Genomic DNA, 22788 nt, shown 5'->3' with positions numbered 1-22788 from the left:
AACTTGGACAATGTATAGAGGAAGTCAGTGATTGAATAAAGGTCGAATTGAGTTCTCCTGCTTCTTTCACAGTATTCTTCTCATTATGCTAAATATAGTTTTATGCCAACCAAATTCCAAGATGACTTCATTTTATTTAACATAGAGAAGGCTAATATCAATCTAAAAAGGCAGTATGATATATTAATAAAGATTGGTATTCTGGAAAGGGAAACCTGAATTCAAAATTTCCAATATACCAGAAAACATAATAACTTTCTACAGTGGAGAGTTATCGTTGATCTGCATTTTGGCAGATTGAGTTTCTTTACCAGGGCTTTTCTATGCCAGCAAAATTACAGCTTTGTACAAAAAGAAAATAGAATACTATCAATCTTTAAAATGGTGTAAAGATGAATGAATGAGCAACTGAGCCAAAAAAAAAAAAAAAATGGGATGGATTGACAGATAAATGTTGACTGTTTAGGCATGCACATTGACCTCTTGTGGAGAAGAATGCACTTTGCTTTTTTGAGATGCAGAAATTGGCTTTTTGATGAAGGGCACATGTAAATCTTTTGGGATAACAAAGAAATGGTTTATTGATATGTGTGACAGCAGATTGCATCAAAAAAAGAAAAAAAATTGGTGACAGAGCCTTGAAGATTGCCCACTTAGTAGGCTATTAAGAGTGAAGATTAAGTGACTTTGAATTGTTTCAAAGTGGCCTCTTTGTGAGATCACAGCCAATGTATTGGATTTCTAGCATCTTCACCAAAGAAAAATGATGTAGCTATGGGAAGTACCTTCCACTGGGCACTATTAATACCTGCGTCAGTACTGGCTCTCCAGTGCAAGATGCTTCTCAGAACTATACCATTTCTCTTAGGCAAAGATTTAACACATCCAGGAGAAACTGCCAGAATGAAGTTGCCTTAGAAAGGATTAGGAAAGCCCAAAGCACCCCCTGATTTAACAGGAGATTGAAAATTGTGAGTTACACAGATGGTGCAATTCCAGAGGCGAAATAAATACCTATTTTTCAGGTTCACATCATGGGATAGTATATGTGAAGGATTATTATTTCATCTTTTAAACACGTTTAAAAGTTTTATGTTTTAAGTATTTCTTTTGTGGTAAAGGGGTGGGAGGTGATAGTTTCCTAACTGATATATGTAAAGTACCTGGAGTCAAGTTATAGTGAACCACAGAGTTTAATAAAAGTTGATATTTTTCTCTTTTGAGTTAGGTTCTCTCAGTTCCACATGAGGGCAAAACTTAAGCCTGTTTTCTAGAATGAGAATCATCCCCAGGCTATCGGATACAAATTAATGAAAACATTTGTGAAGTATGTTCCATGTTTCAAGCATTGTGCTAATTGTTGTGGCTAAAGATACAAAAGTGAAACAATTTCCATCATCAAGGAATTTATCTTCTACTACAAGAAAACTGTGTGTGTGTGTGTGTGTGTGTGTGTGTGTGTGTGTGTGTGTGTGTGTGTGTGTGATATATATATATATATATACACATATATACATATATTGGTGATGGTTGGAAGTGGTCCTTTATTTTCAAAAAGGATCAATGACATTACAGGATAATGTTTTGACTTGCATGTGCATTGGATTTAAATGAGGTGAAATTGCACAAAAACACCAATCTTAATCTCTTCCAGAGTCATCCAAGTTTAGTGGTAGGCAAAAGAGGATAAGTGATAATAGCCTGGAATGTCCTGGATGACCTTGGTATATTTCAAGTCTAACCAGGTCTAAGTGGTCTGCTTCAGATGCCTCCATGATTGTTAGAACAAATTAGATTTCAATGGCCTATTCTGCCAGAGGAAATTTCACATCTTTTGATTAGACTTCCCTCTAACTCACCATTGATTTTTAAGGCCTGTTGATTACCTTCAACTTTATTTAGCCCATCTGCAAAGACAATTTTACCAGGGCATAGCTGCTGTATATGGTACAGTTTCTTAGAACCATAGATGAGAATTGGGTAAGATTAAGATTAATATTAAGATTTAAGCAAAGGTAGATGAGCATCACTGAAAACAGGTAAATAAACACTCACATCAGAGGAGCTAGTCCTTCTTAACCATTCTCTAGAGTAGAAAGGGAGGGTAAATACAGCAATAGAGCAATCAAATATAACACTCTTTCTAACAGAAATTAGTGTGTGTGTGTGTGTGTGTGTGTGTGTGTGTGTGTGTGTGTATGTGTTTGCTTAGAAGCAGAATGGATGGTAAGATGATGGCATGAGTGAATAGCTAAGAGAAAGAGAAATTTCACTTAAAATTACTGTAGATAAAATAAAATGTTTGGGTCTCTACCTGCCAAGAAAATCCCAAGAACTATATGAACACAAATACAAAACACTTCTCACAAAAATAAAATCAGATCTCACCAGCTGGGAAAATATCAATTGTTCATGGTTAGGCTGAGCTAATATGATAAAAATGACAATTCTGCCTAAATTGGTCTACTTGTTCAATGCTGTGCCAATCAAACTGCCAAAACATTATTTTAGAGAACTAGAAAAAATAACAAAATTTATCTGGAAGAACAAAAGATCAAGAATATCAAGGGAATTAATGAAAAAAATTCAAGGGATGGTGGCTTAGCTGTACCAAATTAACACTATATTATAAAGAATCAGTAAAGGTATTGGCTAAGAAATAGAGTGATGAATCAATGGAATAGATTAGATTCATACAAGATAATAATCAAACCCTATAGCAATCTAGTAATTGATAAATCCTCAAGCTCCTGCTATTTGACAAAAATTTCTGGCAAAACTGGAAAATAATATATCAGAAACTCAGCATAGACCTACATCTCATATCCCATATCAAAATACGATCAAAATGGATACAAGACTTGGGCATAAAGGATGATACCATAAACAAATTAGGAGAACAAGGCATAATTTAACTTATCAGATCTTTGGAGAAGAGAGGTATGTATGACCAAAGAAGAACGAGAAAACATGATAAAAGGCAAAATGGACATTTTTAATTACACTAAATTAAAAAGGTTTTGCACAAACAAAACCAACAGAAACAAAATTAAAAGGCAAGTACAAAGCTGGGAAAAATATTTACAGCCAAAATTTCAGATAAATATCTCATTCCTAAAATATATAAAGAACTGTGTCAAATTTATAAGAATACAAGTAATTCCCCAATTGATAAATGGTCAAGGAATGATAACAATTTTCAGATGGTGAAATTAAAGCCATTTGTAGTTATATGAAAAAATTCTCTAAATCACTATTGATTAGAGAAATGAAAATTAAAATTCTAGGGTACCACCTTACACCTTCCAGATTGAATAAGATGACAGCAAATGATAATGATAAATGTTGGAGGGGATGTAGGAAAACTGGAACACTAATGCATTATTGGTAGAGTTGTGAAACAATCCAACCATTCTGGAGAACAATCTGGAACTATGCCCAAAGGCTATAAAACTTTGCATACTCTTTGACCCAGCAGTGCTATTACTGGGTCTATATGCCAAGGAAATCATAAAGGAAGGAAAAAGACCACATGTGCAAAAATGTTTAGAGCAGCTTTTTTTTGTGGTAGTAAAGAATTGAAAAAGGAGTGATGCCCATCAATTGGGAAATGGCTGAAGAAGCTGTGACACATGAAGGTAAGGAATTATTCTATAAAAATGATGAACAAACTGATTATAGAAAGGCCTGGAAAGATTTACATGGACTGATGCTGAGTGAAACAAGCATATCCAGGAATACATCATACACATTAATAATAACAAGAATGTGTGATGATCAACTATGAAAACTTGGTTCTTCTCAGTGGTTCAATGATTCAAAACAATCCCAATAGATTTTGAACAGAAAAGACTGCATCCAGAAAAAGAACTAAGGAGATTAAATGTAAATCAATACATGCTATGTTCCCTAACTTTTTTTTTCATTTTTTTTTTATCTCTCCCATTGTCTTTCCCTTTTGTTCTGATTTTTCTCTCCTAACATGATTCATAAAGCAATGTGTATTAAAAATAAACTTACTATCCCCCCTCCCAAAAAAAAGAGTAGATAGGTGCTTGGGATGTGAAACATGACCTGAACTTATTGTGTTACAGTTCTCTTTTATTGTCCTGCCTCAGTTTCCTAAATTGTTTTGCCTCAGTTTACCTAAATTGTCCTGTTTCAGTTTCCCTAAATTGTTCTGTCTCAGTTCCTTTAATTGTTCTGCTTCAGTCTCCCTGGTTGCAACTCCCTTCCTTCCTGATCATTAGGACTCATATAACTTAGGGCTGGCTACTCTAAGGTTATAAATTATAAATGTATAATCCCAGATAAGGGGGAGTTCAGAACTTCCTGGCTCCTAAGTCCTCCTCAGTTATCAAGAAATTATGGTCCCAACATATGGTCCTACCCTGTCAGAACCAGATTGATAGTCCCTTCTTGGAAATTCCTACCATTTACCAATGTTCATACTCCACCCCCTTATCTACCCTGACCTATGGAAACATATATTTCACTGGAATCTCACATTTGTTGCTGGATTCTTTGAGATGAAAGTCTAATTCAGCCCTGGGACTAAAATGGGTCCTTTGGTCTCTGAAAATTTCTCCCTCTTAGAAATCCAAATAAAATATTTAAAAAGTCTGATCTCTAGCTTGCCTCAGTTTCTTTGGAATTACACCCTGGGGCCATTTAGATTGTGGACTATGTGATGTTGCATTATTCACTTACCAATCAAGACAACTTAGTCCTACAGCAAGAATCTCTAGGACAAGATTTCTGTCCAATTGCCAAGAGCACAGTAGGATAGATGATGCTCAATACCATTCAAGTAAAATAGCCAAAATACATCTCACATGAACGGAAGAGAAAAGAAATGGTAAAAAGCTCTGAGTGTCAATCTGAGGACCTGAGTTCAAAGCATACATCTGATTCTTTCTACCTATAAGAGATTGGGCAAGTCTTACTTCTTAAATTTTAATCTAACATCCTTAGTTTCCTCAGAGGTAAAATAAGGAGAGAAAATTGAATAACTTCTGAAATTCTTGCTAATTGTGGAATTATGATCTTAAGATAGATATACTTTGCTTTTTATGTAAGTCTTTAAGTCAGTTTGGAGCCTGCTACTATCCTAAATCTTTCTATCTTGGCTTTCCCTCCTTGTTTTGAATCACCTTTTGGCAAGGTGTGTTGTGGTACTCCATGGTCATGACATTTCTTGGCTCCAGAAACTCCAGAGGAACATCAACTGTTGTGTTGTCCCCTTCGGGAATGATCTTGTCTATATGACTCTGCCACAAGATGAACTGCTTAAGGAGCTCTGTTGCCAGTAAGCATGATATGGTATTTGACAGGAACTACATTATTATTTCAACAATAACAGCACCTAAACATGGAAATGTCACCATTGTTTTTTTTTTCTCCTCTTGGCTGTAATTAGCAGGTGCCATTACCAGGTTCCAATTATCCCACCAACTCCCTGTACCCTTCAATATGTTATTCAAGTGAAGGGATTACTTATAAGAATACCATATAATTCATTCTTCTTTGCTTCTTAGTGTAGCCCCTAGGAGGCAGTGTGCCATAATTAACGTGGATGGTTTTTTTTTTTTAATTGCTCATTTTAGTTTCTTACATGAAAAGTATCAGTTTTTTATTATTGTTGTTGTTTTGATTTGACATTTTTAATATCAGAAAAAAATTCAATAGTCTCTGAAGCTTGGTACCAGTATATTAGTATTTCAGAAACTCAAGTGTCATAAGTGATTTTAACTAAACAAACTGATAATATATGTTTCAGAAAACCACCAGAAAGGAAAATCAATTCTGTATTTGAATTTGGTTCAAATAAATCCCACACTGTGGATCAAGACTCTGCATACCCTTCCTAAAATTTCTAAGAATTATTGGCAATAAAAAATCTTACTTTAACTTGTTTGGAGAGATGCATAAATTTGCCATTTTTCTTACCCTAGGAGATCTGTCCCCATGGATTTATTGAAGTATTTTAATCCTTCCCTCCTCCCATATGAGTAATGATGACCTGCTATTTCTCCATTAATGGTCATGTGTATTTAAGATTATTTTTTTTAATGTAGATTATAAACTGGAGCAACTTGTTATGATGTTGAATCAAATTGGAAGGTATATATCTCAGATATATAAGGCTCAGTGTCAGAAGAAGAATCAATTACACTTTTACAAAAGGTAAATATTAATTGACATATAATTTTTTTGTGTTTGTAAAATGCCAGGGTAGAAAATCAGTAGGAAATCCAGACTGACATCTTATATGCCTTTGCAGTAAGCTTCCATGATTTTTACATAGGAAATTCAACATTTTAGTGAAACATTTTGCTCACATAAGGAAGATCTTTTTCTCTCTGCTACCATTTTCATATATCTAATACCAAATCTCCTGTACCTATGATTTTTGGATAGATTGTCTCATATGGTTAAAATGTATATTTATGTCCTCTCCCCCCAAAATAATTTATATTACTTTGTGGATTATATTTATTTTCAAATTTTTGAGTGGAGGGGTATAACAAGGTATGATTCTGATGCCTACCCTCTGGTCACTAGCCACCAGGTCTTTCCAATACTTTGTAAACACTTTATATTTTCTTATCTGTATATACGATTTATCTCTCAGTATAAAGTGAGAGGCCCAAGATTTTCTTTTTCTTTTTTTTTTCTTGTTTTCTTTTCTTTTTCTTTCTTTTTTTTTTTTTTTTTTTTGTCTTTGGGATCTTCACTGCTTTGCATATAGTAGGTGTTTAATAATTCATTACATTTAAATTGAATTGGAAAGTAACCCTTAAGAGGGTTGTATCTTGGTCAATATAAGAACACTTACTTCTGTGGATTTCTAATCTTTTCTACCTTGGTGCAGATATCAATCAAGCCACTTAGCTTTTCTCACCCTATGTAATACTTGTTCATGTTTTTCCATAAATTCTCTATAGAGAAGTCACCCAAAATGCTTGAGGCATTTTCCTAAGTTATTAAAAATTTAGTGGATTCTAACACAACACTCAGCTTTTCCATATGTTATCAGCTTTCTGATAATATGCTTTGGCCTACTTATATCCACTTTGCAACTTTCCATTGCACTTTGGGGTCATCTGCAAAAGAATCTCTTTTTTCTGCATACAATGGTGCTTCATGATTCACAACCTCACAAAATCACCAGGAAAATGCTTATATTAAAAAGGTGAATTTTTGTGACAAAAGGAACATGCCATATAGAGAGGGGACTAAATGTGGAGTCAGAAAACAATTTTCTACTTTTGGCTTTGGTTTTTAATCCATTAAGGAAGGAAGTATATTTGAAGGCCTCCACATCTCTTGTAACCCCAAATCTATGTCAGGATCTTTATTTGTTGCTGACATTGTGGTTCTATAGAAAATTAAAAAAAAAAAAAAAAAAAAAAAAAACAGAACTAGATAGAATACCTAACTTTGATTATTAAATACTCTTTGTTATATTGATGAAGTCTAGATTTAGGGTGGTCAGGGAACTAAATGATGAAATTAGTGTTCCTGGTGGTCAGGGAGTTAAATGATGAGGTCTAGTGGCAGGTTTGGGGTTCAGGGAACCAAACAGAGAGGTTAGGTTCCCCTGTAACCCCTTGAGATTCAGCACATGGCTAGGGAGTTTTGGTTTCCCCAAACCCCGCTTCTGGAAGTGTAGAGATTTTTCATAAATGAATTTACAAACCCAAAAACCTAGATTGGTAGAAGAGGTTTATTATTGGCATTGGGAAGTCACCTTTGCTATGCATAAATAGAAAGGCTGAATTCCTTAGTGACAAAGTCCTGACATGGGAGTAAAGTAGTGGAGGAGTCCTGGCAGAGAAGTAAAGTTTCTAGTAGAGAAATTCTGACAGAGAGATATGAAGTCTCATTAGGAAAATAGGTGAGGATAAAGAGAGGGTAACGCTGGAAGAGAATATCATCCCAGCAGGCAGAGGCTTGCTATGTTAGGAAGAAAGAGAGTTTTCTTGGCATTTTAGCTTCTCTGCAAGGATTGAACCCCAAGTTGGCTCTTTTTATCTACAAGCTGGGTTTCAGCTTGAGCTGAATTTGAATAGAATTGAATGAGTCTCTTTAATTCAATAGAAAGCTTAATCAGTAGTGAGTGTTGCCAATATGGGTGGTGTCTGTCTCTCAGGATCTTTTACTGAGACCAGGATTCAAGGAGAATCTGTCCTTCAGGAGTTTTAGAAAGTTTCAGGTCTCCCCTCCTCAATATGACTTAATCATGCTGCATCTCAGTTTATTCATCAGTCAAATGATGTTTGGTTGATAAATAACTTCAAAATTCCTTCCCAGCTCCAAATTTATGATTCTAAATAAAAAGAATGACATCTTGGACATAAAGAAAGTCATATTATTGAACCAAAATTATATTTAGATTTTTTAAAAACAAAACAATTTTTTTTAGAGAAAAAAATAAACATTTGTGACCAAGCATCATAAATATGCTGTATTTTTTTCACTCTATTTGGTGGACTAGAGAGTTATTTAATTGGTTGGTTTTTAACCTTAATTTCATTCTAAAAGTAACTATCAGAAATAGAGCATTTCCATACATAAAAGGAAGATTATATATGAAACTGCACATCTTCATTTTATATATTTTTTTAAATATATAAGGTCTATACATTATTTTCAAGACAATCTTGCCTGTCTGTGCTTCCTTTTGAATTTCTCTTTTGTGAACTTCAGAAAAAAATTAATGTCTCTCTCTCTTTTTGAAAACCATTGTTGTTACTTTCCAACTTCAAATAAATGAGAGGAAAAGAGAAATAAATAAATAAAAATAGTCAAGCAAGGGTAGTTAGTTGGTGTAGTGGATAGATTACCAGCCCTAAAGTCTGGAAGACCTGAGTTCAAATGTGGCCTCAGACACACTTCCTAGCTGTGTGACTCTGGGCAAGTCACTTAACTCTGATTGCCTCAGGGAAAAAAAAAATCAAGCAAAAGAGACTTCATTCAAAGATATGTGTTTCTGCAACTTGTATTCCTCACCTTTTTGTTAGATGAGTCAGTAAATAAGCATTTATTGAACTCCTACTATGTCTCAGGCACGGAGGTAAAGCAGTAATCATAGAAAACAAAGTCCAAAGAGAGTTCACATCTCAAGGAGTTCTCTGTCTGATGAAATATGCTTCATAATAGGCCTTTTACAGACATAGGGATCCGCTTTGATTAGACTTCCAAAAATATTTCAAATTTTTTTTCTTTATGATATTGTTCTTATAGAAAGCATTCACTTGATTTGGCCTCCTTGCAATATTCTTTTTTCTTTAATTTCTGTTATAATATTTAGATAGTTGGCAACCCTATCCTGAACAGTGCCCATAGCACTAGAAATTTTCCAATTTTACCAATCTACTTATTCTACTATAATCATCATGAATATCCTTTATCCTGGTTTGAATTAAAGGCCTGAAAATGTAGCCTTGACCTTTTCCCTTACTTTTTAATATTATCATGAGCTATTTTCATAATTTTAAATTATTACTATGCTCTCTCTCTCCTCTCACTGTTCTCTGTTACACAACAACTTTATAATTTACATCAAACTTCTCTTGCATAGAGGCAAAAACAAATAAATAAAAAAAACATCAATGCCTTCTTAATGGTATCTGCCTAACCAATTCAACTATTTCAAGCTTTTAATGCTTCTTCAAAGCCCACATCATAATACTACTGCTAAAATGAGAGTAGGCAGAAAAGATTTTATGGTAGATGAATTTCCAGTTTTAAATGGCATAAAATAGAGTTGTGTCCTATCTTCCCTTTTTAGCTAAAATAACTTGGTATAGCTTTTCAAGAGTTGGATGCATCTCATGTAATTATTCAAGCAAACAAAATTCTCTTCTTTGTAGTAACGTGGGTTACTCTATGAGAGAAAGTGTGGTGCAGTAGAAATAATGATATATTTATAGTCAGACGGCTTAGGTTCAAATCTGATGTTTGTCATTTACTACTTGGATGATGTTGGGGAAATCATGAAACTTCTTTTGATCTCATAGTTCAATCACTAGTCCAAATTTCCCTTGATAAAATGAAAGGGTTGAACAAGGTGAGCTCTAAAGACTTTTCCACTCCTCAATATGTGATTCTTTGATTTCTAAGAGAGGAATTTTTAAAAATCTGAATTTTCTGTCAGAAAAAGCAGCTTAATATCAACTTAAATGAGAATAAATCTATTTGATAATTATTTTCCAATATTTAAATATACAGTATTATGCTACATAGTCCACTCAAATAGGTTAAGACATTTGAATTGTTAAGAGTGTCAAAATAGTTGTTAATACCTTCCTTTAACATTTTTTCAGGCCTGAAACATTTTTTCAGTGCTCTGTCACTTAGGTTTTTAGTTTTTACTTGAATAATCCTTATGTTTGTGTAGCTTAAAAACTAAATTTGGTGGGAAATATTGGCTTTTTTCTGTAAAAATTTCCACAGTTCACTTAGCCCTTTTTAGGATAAAAATACAAGACAGACTCTTTAAATAATACAACAGAATGTTGTACAACAAAATTATGTAACCTCATAACTGAAGTCATTGAATCCTTGACATTTCTGTCACTCTTCAGTGGATTCAAACAGGAGTGGTCCATGTGTGGGTTTTGTTCTAGATTTTAAGGATGACCACTACTAAAGATTAAAAGCCTAAAATGTTTACTGAGTATATACTATAACTATATACTATATCTATATACATATCAAGATATATTTCCACTTGACCATTGCTTCCCTTGCTTCCAAGTCTTTGTCTTTTTCTGGAAAGTGAAGATGTAAAAGTAACTGTGACCCTGGATATTGACTGCTTCTAAGCATAGACAGATTCAAAGTGGCTTAAGAGTGTTAGGGGCTGGATGATTTTATACTTATGTAGACTAACCGAGTTGAATGAAAACTTTTACAAAAGTCCCAATCTAAAGCAGGAAGACACTGATTACCTTTTAATATATCAAGCATTTATAAGATAGACAAACACAGAGACTAGTTTTAGCATCAAAGGAAGCACATATGATTTATTCTAGCTGTTTTGATCTACATTCCCTTCATCCTGTTCTTACTCATACTCCTGAAAGTAGGACCTGTCAATAGTAGAGTGTAATGTGGTTCTTGACAAAGGCTCGCCTATGCTACTTAATATTTGAAAGTTACATCTTTGTCAACAGGGAATATTTTCCATTCCCCTATTTTTTTAAATATTATACCCATATTAAATTTGATCATAAGAAACCAAGACACTTTGATCATATTATTCTAGTTTGCTTTAAGAAATTGCCAGGTTCCATTTTATACCTTTATTTATATATTTATTCTTAAATAAATGGTAGGTTGATAAAAATGTAAATTTTTTTTTCCCAAAACAGTCTATGTACTAACCATTGGTCTTTATTTGAGGATGTACACAATAAATTCTTTCACAAATTTGTTGAAATATATGAAAAGTTGTTTCCCTAGATAATCTTTTCTGTGTTTTTAAAAATAAGAAAATTTAAGAGTTGGAAAGAACCATTAGAAAATCAACTCTTCCAATACAAATTCTTGAGGGCAATCCCTTTTTATTTTTGTCTTCTATCTCAAGCAGCAAGTACAATGTTATTATGTTATTATTTTATATACAATATATTATATTCTAACATAATAACTATTAGTATTATATTATAAAAATAATTATGATGTTATTATGGACCTTATATCACTAACTCCTTTTTTGCCATCAAATGCCACCTTAATTACAAAACTGTATGCTCTATAATGAACTTCAGCGCTCACTGTTATTGATTAATTCAACTTTCATCCATGAGAACATTATATTTCTCTGGTTTTATTATTCTTCATTGGCATGTTTTTAATTATGTTTCTGTATTCAGTTTTCTAGGTTTTATCTAATCTTTTTTTTAAATAGGAATATAAAAAATAATTCAATTAAACTAGAAGAAATCAAGGATGGTTGTCATGGGTTTCTAAGTCACATTATTCTTGTGCTTTGTATCATGATTGCCACTCAGGAACTATTCTCTCTTCCCCATTTTTTGTTCCTCTCATTATCTTCATTTTTAAAATGAATTCATTTTTAAATTCATTTACAACTTTTAAATTTTATTTTTTAAAATTAATCTTTATTGCATTATATATTTTTGTGTCATTAGAATTTCTCCAAGTCCCACCATTCAATCTCTTTTGCCACTTCTCTCTTCCTCTATCATTCCATTACTTGTCAATTTAGAGCAATAAGTTATTATGGACCTTTTATCACTACCTTTCCCACTAGCCTTTTTTCATCAAATGCCATCTTAAGTACAAGAAAGTTGTAGCAAAACCCAGATTTTATAGGTAATTATACCTCTATTTGGATTAGGGGCTCTAATCTTGTGTGTGTGTGTGTGTGTGTGTGTGTGTGTGTAGGAAACTGGCAGTCTTGTGAAACTTATAGACTCTTCAAAATAATGTTTTAAAATGAATAAAATAAAAACATAAATTGAAGATGAAGTAAATGATATTAAAATAAAGATGTATTTTTTTTCCTGTCCAAGTTCATGGACCCCAGGTTGAAGCTCTAAGTTTAGAGCTCACTCCCACCCAGATCCATTTTCATAAGTCTTATCATTGGATATGAAAAGAAACAACCTCCTTTTAGCCTGAATGAGGAACTTTTCCTGATTGGGCAAATACATTGTCCTTTCCTGAATTGGTGATATGTGTAATCAGTAAGTAGGATATTTGTAACAGATTTCAAAACTAGCAATAAAGATGGGAAAGGAGAAATAGATAAGCAAAGTATATAAATAACTGTGAAAGAAAACTAGAAAAGTAAATATGATGAAGGACATGCAGATTAAAAACAAAAAATGAATAATAGCCAAGAGAGGCCAGCAGTGTTCTACCATTGACTTAGAGGTAATAGAACAAAAGTTTAGGAAACAGATCATTCATCTAGGGCATGATATTGTTATTATAGGAGTTAGTGTTGTTATAGGACTATTCGTTTCTTTTAGAATTCTTTATTTTCTTAAAATTTATTGGGTTATCTTAATAATGTCATCATTCCAGTAGTAACTGAAGTAATAAAGGAAAATAGTCTCGGTATGATTTTCATGAACAAAAAGACAATGATTCTAGAATATGGATAATGGGAAAGTTGGGGGAAAGTGAGCACTCCATTACAAAATCTATGATATAGAAAGAAAAAATCTGTGAGTACTCTGACATACATCATGGACTTTTAATGAATAGATTTCAAAGCATTTGAGGAAAGTATCAATAGGATCCAATGTACTATAAATTCTTCAGTAGCCGTCAGTCCAGGAATGATTAGAAGCACTTAACGAAATTCTAGTCTCAAAGAGAAATCATTCTAATATGAAGGAAAAGTGGGGATTTACTATTAAAAAACAATATAGATGCTTGGAATCTCAGTAATTGTATTAGGTTTTTAAAATTTTATATATATATATACACACACACACACACACACACACACACACACACACAGAAGAATCAGATGAAGACAAGATAATAAGACATAATAGCCTATATTGATGACAATGAGAAATCTTGGTTGTATGGGAAGGGGTAATGATTTAAAATATATTCTCAAACTCAACTGGAAACATTGAAGATGCAATGTTATAAATGTGGTCAGATATCATTGCTTTGTTACTCAGTTTTGCTTAACTCAATTTTTTTAAATTACAAAGGAGGGTTCAATAAAGGGACAACATATAGGAAAATGATTTTTAGGGTATTTTTTAAGAAGAAAAATTAACATCAGAATCCCTCGCCTTAGAATAAAAAAAAGATTGGTGAGGAATGTTAAAGGAAAAAAAAATAAAAACGTGTTATTGTTGTTAGTAAAGCTATTTTAGGTAAAATATGATGATCAAAGAAGGGATAGAAAAATCATAAAAGCTGGAAGTTAGAAAGCAGACCCACTAAGTTCTTTCTGACTTTGCTATTTTTTGTTTTTTTGTTTTTGTTTTTGTTTTTTTTTTTTTGGTGAAAAGGAGAATGATCTTTGTACTGTAATATATTGAAGAAAATGGATATTAGGGAGATAAAACCTGAGATAAATAGGAATACCATAAGGGAACACCCATCTTGCTACTCTTTAACTCAAGGCACTAAAAACAGATTAATTGAAATGCAAGGTATTGAAAGAATTGATAGATAATAATTTCTGAGTAACTATGAATAGATTCTGAAAGAGCAGGAAACTGGGAAGTCTTCTAAAGGACTGGAAAAAGTATCAATAATCATATTTTTCAAAAAAGCAGAAAAGGCTTGCATAGGATTATAAATTAAGCATACACAGGCCAATAAGCCTAACTTTGATTCCTTGTAAAATTCTAAAATATATGATTAAGAGAATGATTTCTGAATCTTTAAGAAGGGAAGTCCTGATCAAAAAACCCATCAATACTCTATTTAGAACATTGTGGAGAATGAAAATTTCAAGATACAGAACTAGATGAAGTAGATGCTATATAATGCTAGTAATAATAATAATAAAGTATATAATTTATTAATTTACATTTTATTATTATATAAATATAATTATATATTATACATATATAATTATATTAATTTGTATAATTCATAATTCAATAATAAATAACATAATAATTATTATATGAAAAAGTTTAGAATCCTGAAACAACACTAATTAAAATGTCAAGATTTACCAATCACTTCTGCCTAGAGAGGTTGTTACCTACTTATGGTTACATATTTAGTAAATGTCTGAAGTAGAGTGTGAGCCTATTGCTTCTTGATTCCAAGTTCTGCACATTATTCACTATAGTACACTTTAGGTAATATTTACCTTAAATAAATGTTACTTATTTTCACAGGAGACTTTGAAAAGAGGTCATATCTTTTATTAAATTGTAAGCTTCTTCCCGAAGGACAAGGGTTCTGCATTATTATTCATTTTATTCTTCTCAGCACCTATACATTGCCTTACAAAGAGTAAAAAAATAATAAATGCTGGTGAAATGAAACAATGGATTGGTCTATAAAGAATATATGTTTAATAGAAATGCATTTTTCCCTAGAATTTAAATCTTAAAAGTGTAAATGAATTCAAACCATTTTCTTCATGTTCAAAGTATATCCATTTTGTGACTTCTTAAAATTTTTGTTTTTTAAGGTACTTGTTAGCTAGCAGGCTATGAGTTGTTACTTCTCATTCCCATTTATGTACTTGCTTATCTAGTTCTCTCTTTATCTTCTAATATATAGTTTCTGATGTGTTATAGGCAATAAAATATATAACTACACTTTTAAAATGTTGTCTAAAATAAGAATAAATAGATACTGGAAGAGTCTCTTTATGAAATGGAATTTATGGACTTTTGTATCCCATCTTATAATAGTTATTCTGTTTTGTTTTGTTTTTTTCTCCCAGGACTGATTTGAGGATTTCTTGGTTTTTTACTTAATTCTGGAGGATTGAGTGTTTTGGAATCTCACCTCTGGGTAAATATTTCACTTTATAGCAACATTTGGATTAATTTTAATGATTAGGTTATGAACAATTCTTTTGATGTGACAATTTTGAGTAGTAGAGTTAACTAGAAAACACATTTGGTTTAAAACTTGTATGGTGATTTTATTTTTCTAAATATATTGAGTTATCTTTTCTGCTTTAGTAACCAGTGTCATGAACAAAATTCATTACTAAGACACTCATAAGGCCTTGGGAACAAAAAAAGAACAACAATGGTCATTGTGAATGACTAGAAATGAAAAAGTAGGTTAGAAAAAGTTGAACTGAATGATTTCAGGACATAGTGTCCTTAAAAGTAGGTTTCTTGATAAGAGTCCATGATATGGGATTTGCTTTTATGTTGTATTTCTTAAAAATATAAAGCAGAAAAATAAAAATAAAATGAATATAATTAAAAATTGCATAGTTAAATGGTATATTTGGTTAAATGAGATTTTAGTGCAAATTAAAAATTTGCCCAATAATCCTATTTCAAGCATGCCTCCAAGCTTCCTATTTTCTCATTTATACCTCATTGATTTCATCTTTATAGTTATAAACTGATTGTTTCCTATTTATAGATCAAATAACATAAACAAATTCTAAGCAAGCTTTAAAAATTCTCCAAATTATATCATTTCATGTAGCTATTATTGACTCAATTCAATTTAATTACCATTTATTGACAGTTTATCGTGATCTTGGGTTAGGGCTTTGATACCATTGTTGAGTATTGACAATCCATGGTTGTCAATAGTTTCAGCTTTAAAATGCTGAAAAAAAAAAAAAAAAACAACTGAGGAAAGCTTGGTTACTTAAAATCTTACTTGTAGGAACTGAGATTTCAAATAACATTGAAAAATGAAGGTGAAATTCTTGATCACACAATTTAATACAGCTGAAATAACTCTCTCAGTATCTTTAGCATTTTATTTGTTATAAATACAAGTCAATACCACAAGATGGCACTTTCTTACTTGCAACATCTACTATTACAAACAGCTTCGGAAAATGGTTGCCACAGTTTTTTAATGTGTAATTTTTTTTCAGTTATTATTTAAACTTTAAAAAAGCAAGACTTTCTACAAACAGGATTTGTGTTTGATGCATATTAAATGAGGTCAGAGAATTAAATTCAAAAAAAGAATTTATAAATATTCAGATAAGAAAATTGAAATTACAAAAGCAGAGTTTGTTGTAATTAAACTGAATAACAATTGTGTGTGGCCAATGCTATATCTACATGGCTAAGTTTGAGTTAAAAGACAGGTTTTAATCATTAAAGAATCTACTCCATTCACCAAACTAGTCATCTACTTCATCTTTACATCTCTCATCCAGTGCAGAATCAGTGCAGAAATAGTCATCTTTTCAACTGGTCTAGTAATATGTCCAACCTGATTCTTTTCTATCCACTTAATAGCACAGATATTCTATCCACCGTACAAAACAGAATAAGTTATTTTTCATGTAAAAACTCAGAGAATTTCTGAAAGAGTATCCCATTCTATGTTCATCAAAATAGGCGATCAAATTTGAAAGTCTTTGAACCAATATGTAAACTCTAGAAAACTCAGTGTTGATGTATGGGAAGAATAAAGAATCTGCACTAATATAGTGCATAAGGATGTAGTATTGAACTCGTCATTGACAGTAGACGCCTTGGTCGGACTTTCCTCAGGATTGTCATCATGCCATTGAAGCTTAATCTCACTCAAGTCTGTGGGAATTTCACGAGGTCCATTTCCTCCCATTTTCTGACAGAAGGAAATGGATTTTTCAGGTCTTTTGAAGAAGGGGGGGGAGGGAGAAGGAAAACAACAACCCAAAAAACCCCAGAATACCAGACTTAAAGATCTTTGACTCAGTGTCCAAATAAACCAGAGGCAAAATTATGTTTGCAATATTTATATTCTGCCCTGTATCACATCAAGAGATTCCTCAAAAAACTGAGAAGTCTGAAAACTACAAAAGGGAAAGCAGTTAAGGCAGTTGATGTCTACATTTGGATTCCTTTTCATTTTACATGTCTAAGTCTCCATCGTAGGCTAAGGTCAGAGGCTTCTGTTGGGGAGCTGTGCTTTGATGCTGTTTTGGCTTCTTGCTGCAAGGAGAAAAGAAATTCTTTGTTCAGAAACAGAAAGCGTGCGACATACCACAAGTAGCAAAACAAACTGCAGTTGAACCATTAATTTATTTATGTTTCTAAGTAACAATAAATGAATTTCTTTAGCTGAAAATTGAGGACTTAAGCTAGAAAAAAAATCTTTTTTTTTTAACCTTCCAAAGACTAACAACAAATGGGAAATGACATTTTATTAAAAAAAAAAAAGTTTGAAAAATGTTTTCACTCCAAAAAGAATTTGGGCAGTCTAAAAAAGATCACTCACAGGACTAGGAGAATCTAAAAATGAGAAAAAAGGTATTTGGATGCTTATCATTTTAATCACTCTCATTGCTTATTCCTCATTTGATATTTTAACATCAGAAACAGCTGGAACAGCTGGAACAACCACTTTTGAGCCACTGTTTTCAAGTAACCTTATATTGGTCCCTGCCTTGCCAGATATCCTTCTGAAAGTCCTAGTAGGCAACATCTCCAATGAATATTTCCATAGTTACTCTAATGTGCGATATATATGTCATTCTTACATCTATTGCTGAGGGTGTTTAATGAGTTTGGCTATGCCTTTTGATAGATAAGGAAGCCAGATCAATTAGAGTCAGAGGTGTTGTGGGGCTCAAATGAAATAATAGATTTAAAGCATTTTGCAAACTTTAAGGACCTATATAAATGCCAGTTATTTTTCCTACTATCTGCCCTGTTACCAGGCCTCCAATCTGGAATTGACTAGAAGACCAGACAGAAAAATAAACAAATTTTAAAACTCAGTCATTTGACTGACCTATGAGTTAGTGAGTCAGGAATTAAGAGGACAATCTTTTATTATTATATTTTAAAATAAATATACGTCTTTTAAATGTCAGAAAATTAGATTTTTTTATGTCATATAGCTTATTTGGTGATAAGCCAAGCTGTGAATGTGATAGTTAAGGCTTAAATTTTGGGGTCTGGACAAAAATGCACAAGATGCATAATTTTCACAAATTATTTATCCCAGGTTGCTAGGAATTTCCTGCAAGAGATGTAAGATATATTTAATCTTGCTGAGCTTTCACAATTATTTATGGGCAGCAAACTATTCAGAATGCTTCTAAAACCAGAATTAACCATAGTATTCTAATTTCTAATTAGAATACCATAGTATTCTAATTCTAATTATCTCAAGGGAGTCATAAATATTTTAAATTAAAATTTTATTTTAAATATGTGTCATAAGTATGCATATGTACATTTTTTTGGAGTCTGAACCTGTAATTTCATTGGTAGATTAATTGGCAAATGATGAAGTGAAGGATGCATTTTTATGTTTTGCTTTGTTTGTTTTTGTTGATCTAAATATGAGATTTCATTAGTACAAGCAACTTCTGATGAAGAAACTGCCTCCACCATTTCATATCATTGAATCATTTATAATTTATAATCTTTGCGAGTTATTTTGGTTCTAAAAGTTTAAGTGACATCCTATGTCACCAATTTAATATATGTTAAAGATAAACTTGAATTCAGATTTTCCTGGTTCCAAGGTCAACTTTATTCATTATTATAGGATAATGATGTTTTTATGTTGACTGGTATATTTGTATTTCCATATGCGTAAATAAATATAGGCATACAATATTAAATGCAGGTAACATGCATGTGAAAATAAACAAATATGTATGTGTGCCTATATGTGTGTGTGTTTGCATGTTTAGGATTCTAGATTTATAACTGGAAAGAACCTTAGATAGCATCTAATTCAATATCCATTTTTATAGATGAGAAAACTAAAGCCTCAAGAGAGAAAGAGATTTCCTAGATCTCATCTAGATAAATAGGAGCAGACTTAGAATTTCAGCTCAGATTCTTAGCAAAAATAAATATTACTTGCAGCATAATATATTTTCAGTTCAAATTTCAGGTTCCTGTTCTGAGTAACATTTCAGTTTTTCCTATGAAACCTTCCCTTTTTCTATTATCTTTCATGGACTTTCTTTGAAAGATTTTAATAGCCAAACCTAAGAATATCATTCCTTAAGGAATTGGGTCCAGAAACAGGAAAAGTGGCACCAACAAAAAATTTAAAAATAAGTGACTTTAGATGATAAACTTCCAAAAGACTAATAGTTTTGTCTAGATTCCACCCCACAGTAAAAGATTTCCAAACCAGTTTGGAGGAAAAGTTAGAATTTACCTTAAATATAGCAAGATCTCTCCTAATTCCTTTTAGAAAAATAGATTATTTCAAAATCGGTATTGAGTTCTTAGTCACCAAATGTTTGTCATGTTGTTTTTGAAGTAGCCTTCACTTTGAGAATTTTGGAATGAGAGCTTTTTGGTAAGGTAAGATCATGGGAGCCTAAACAAATATGGATTTGGTTATAGAGATTTCCCTGTTCATTGTTTCTCAGAATAATTGTGGCAAAAAGGTATCTCTTCGTTAACATATCAGGACTAAAAAGAGAGTTTCATGACCAAAATAAGAGATTTGTGGCCACTTATTGGTATAGTTGAGAAATCAGACCAGTTTGTTTTGAGGTCTCCAGACACTTCCTTATTTCTTCCCTTTAAATTCTGGGCAATTAGTTCCTTACACTCATTTCACCCTCCCTTTTATAAAAATCTGTTGTCTAAAAAGGAGCTAATAAATATGTTCACTTTAAGGTTCAAGATAATACTGCTCCCAAGAGTATTAGAATGTTAAATAGGAAACACAAACTTAAAGCTAAAAAAATGAATTATGGAATTCCAGATATGAATCTGCTATTGTAGATGAAATCGTTAGTTCATTTTGGTAGGGAAAGTAGGCTTCTTGCCATCCTTAAAATTATACCATGCAGGTTGTTTATGCCACCTTTTTTTAAGTTAGGTCTCCTTTATGTTCTCCCTGAAAGCACCCTATAGACTTCTACTTCAGTAGTTACTGGTTAGGAGAGGTAGTAGCTGCATGAAAGATCAGCTCTATCTGACTCTGGGGGAACAAAAGTCCCACAGTTGCACAAGGGAGGGTAGAGTAGATGAAGTTGTCTCAGGTAATTGCCATGTGCTATGTTTAAGTTAATAAAAATATCACCCAGTGGTCTTTTCCACTAAATTGCCTCATGAATCTTTATTGCCCAAGGAACCTTGGTATCTGAAACACCAAAAGAAGAGAAATTGAGTGGATATTCAGAGGATTGGATTTGAACAAAGTGGCCTTTAAGCTGGCTATTTTTTCATATTTTCTTTCTAACACTTCTGAGTTTTTAATGGTACTTGCCTTTCTCCAATACAGAATCTAAAGACTTGCAACCATATAAAATCTTCAGGTCTAGCTAGCTTTTTTGTCTCTTTGGCAATTCTTGTTGCTTCAGGAGATAATGAAAAACTTTCTAGGTCATGGTCCCCTAAACAATCATATAACAAATACAATAAAAATGACCTTCTAGTCCTTTTAAATAGCTAATACAAGAGATATTTTATTTATGCTTTTCTATAAACATGTTTTTGACTGGTTCCTACATCCTTACCTTTCCTGGAAGGCTAGTGAAATATAGACTATGTGAGAGTTTTCAGTTGGCAAAATCTTCAGGATTATTTAAAAACAAAGAACCATTTAGTTTGTCCTTATAAACAATACCAAAGAATGTGTTGGCACTGTGAGAGAAGCTAAAAAAATTGACAAAATATGATACCTGTCCTCAGGATACCTGGCTCCATTTTCTGTTTGAATTGGACAAACAAATCCAGAGAGATAGAAAAGGGGAATACCATGCTTAGGAAATCAGTTAAGAGGCTTTTAAATAGTCCATGTTGAAAGATTTTGAAAACTTGAACAAGGGAATGGGCAGTAAAAGGAAAACAAGGGATAAAATAGAGAAATAATTAACAGGAGGACTTGTTAAAAGTTGTCAATTGAATGGATTTGAAGTTCTTAGGGGGAATGTTATTCTCTGATCATAAAGATATCCATCTATGAAATTTGTCTGTACTTTCAATAATGATATGACTTCTCCTATTCAGGTCAAGTTATTCTAATGACTTTTGGTGAGTGCTTCACAAAAGTCCTACCCTTACATCAAATTTGTATTCCTGCTACAACTGGAACAGTGTATATTATAAGAATTCAAAATTAATTATAAAATTATCAATAGCATTACATATAATGAAGATAGTCATTGAAAATTCTTTGAATATTATATATTCTTTAAATATTTTCTTGAAGCTTAAAATCAATGAACCTTATTCCAACTGCTAAATGATGTGAGAATATCAGATTAAAGTTTCATATATTTTTTCTGGTTGTCAAAGAATATTAAAATAGAAAAGAGAAGTTTCTCTGGTATAAACTCTTAAAATGAGTGATGATATCCTAACTTCTATACTAAGGAATCACAGAATCTTGAACTCTGAACTAGTTAGAAATGTTCATAATGTTTATTTTTACATTAATGGTTCAGTTTTGTTGTTGTTTGTTTGTTTATTGGATTTTTGGGAAATCCTTTTAATCTAAGTCTTTCTGCTTTTTGGAATGTCTGTAGATTAATTCAAGTATCATCCATACAAAAGCAACACAATTCAAATCATTTGTTTGTTAATGACAAAGCTATTAATGAATCCTATACTTTATTATTATTATCATTATTATTTGCTGAGGCAATTGGGGTTAAGTGACTTGCCCAGGGTCACACAGCTAGGAAATATTAAGTGTCTGAGGCCAGATTTGAACTCAGATCCTTCTGATTTCGGAATCCATGCTTTATCCACTGTGCCATCTAACTGCTCCTGAATGCTATACTTTAAATCTTTTCAACAGGGTATTTTTTGGCTAGATTTCTGATTTTATTGGTATAGAAAGCTTCATTTTAGGAAAAAAACTATCAATGCAGATGGGCATCTTGTCTATGATTTATAGTTAGCCTCAAGGGCTTGCCTAAGGCTCTGCATTATTAAATCACTTGCCCGGGGTCACATAGCCAATAGTATATAGCAAAAGGAGAATTAGAACCCAGGTCTTTCTGACAATTAAACCAATTATATATTATTTAATTACATATACTGCCTTCAATAAAGCGGAGTAAGATCTTTATCTGAGTCTCTAGTAATTTTTTATTTGGCAAATACTTCTTGGATATGAATCAGTTCATAGAAAGACTTATCAAGGATACTCAGAAAACCAAGCTAAACAGCTTTTAGACAATAC

The 22788-nt window shown here is 32.3% G+C and overlaps 1 protein-coding gene across 1 annotated transcript in view; it reads right to left on the bottom strand.

The window, feature by feature from the left end:
* Positions 1-16417: 16417 nt before the first annotated feature.
* The window catches only part of THSD7B (thrombospondin type 1 domain containing 7B), a 1297161-nt gene continuing 1290790 nt past the window's right edge, over positions 16418-22788 (bottom strand). The window contains exon 28 of the mRNA XM_074301932.1: positions 16418-17606. Within this exon, the coding sequence (XP_074158033.1) occupies positions 17525-17606 (82 nt within the window). The 3' untranslated portion in view covers positions 16418-17524. The remainder of the gene's footprint in view (positions 17607-22788) is intronic.

Source organism: Sminthopsis crassicaudata, chromosome 3 (genome assembly GCF_048593235.1).
Source record: "Sminthopsis crassicaudata isolate SCR6 chromosome 3, ASM4859323v1, whole genome shotgun sequence".
NCBI classification, from domain to species: Eukaryota; Metazoa; Chordata; class Mammalia; order Dasyuromorphia; family Dasyuridae; genus Sminthopsis; species Sminthopsis crassicaudata.
Note: the sequence above shows the minus strand (reverse complement) of the source record. Positions and strands in the feature narration are given on the sequence as shown.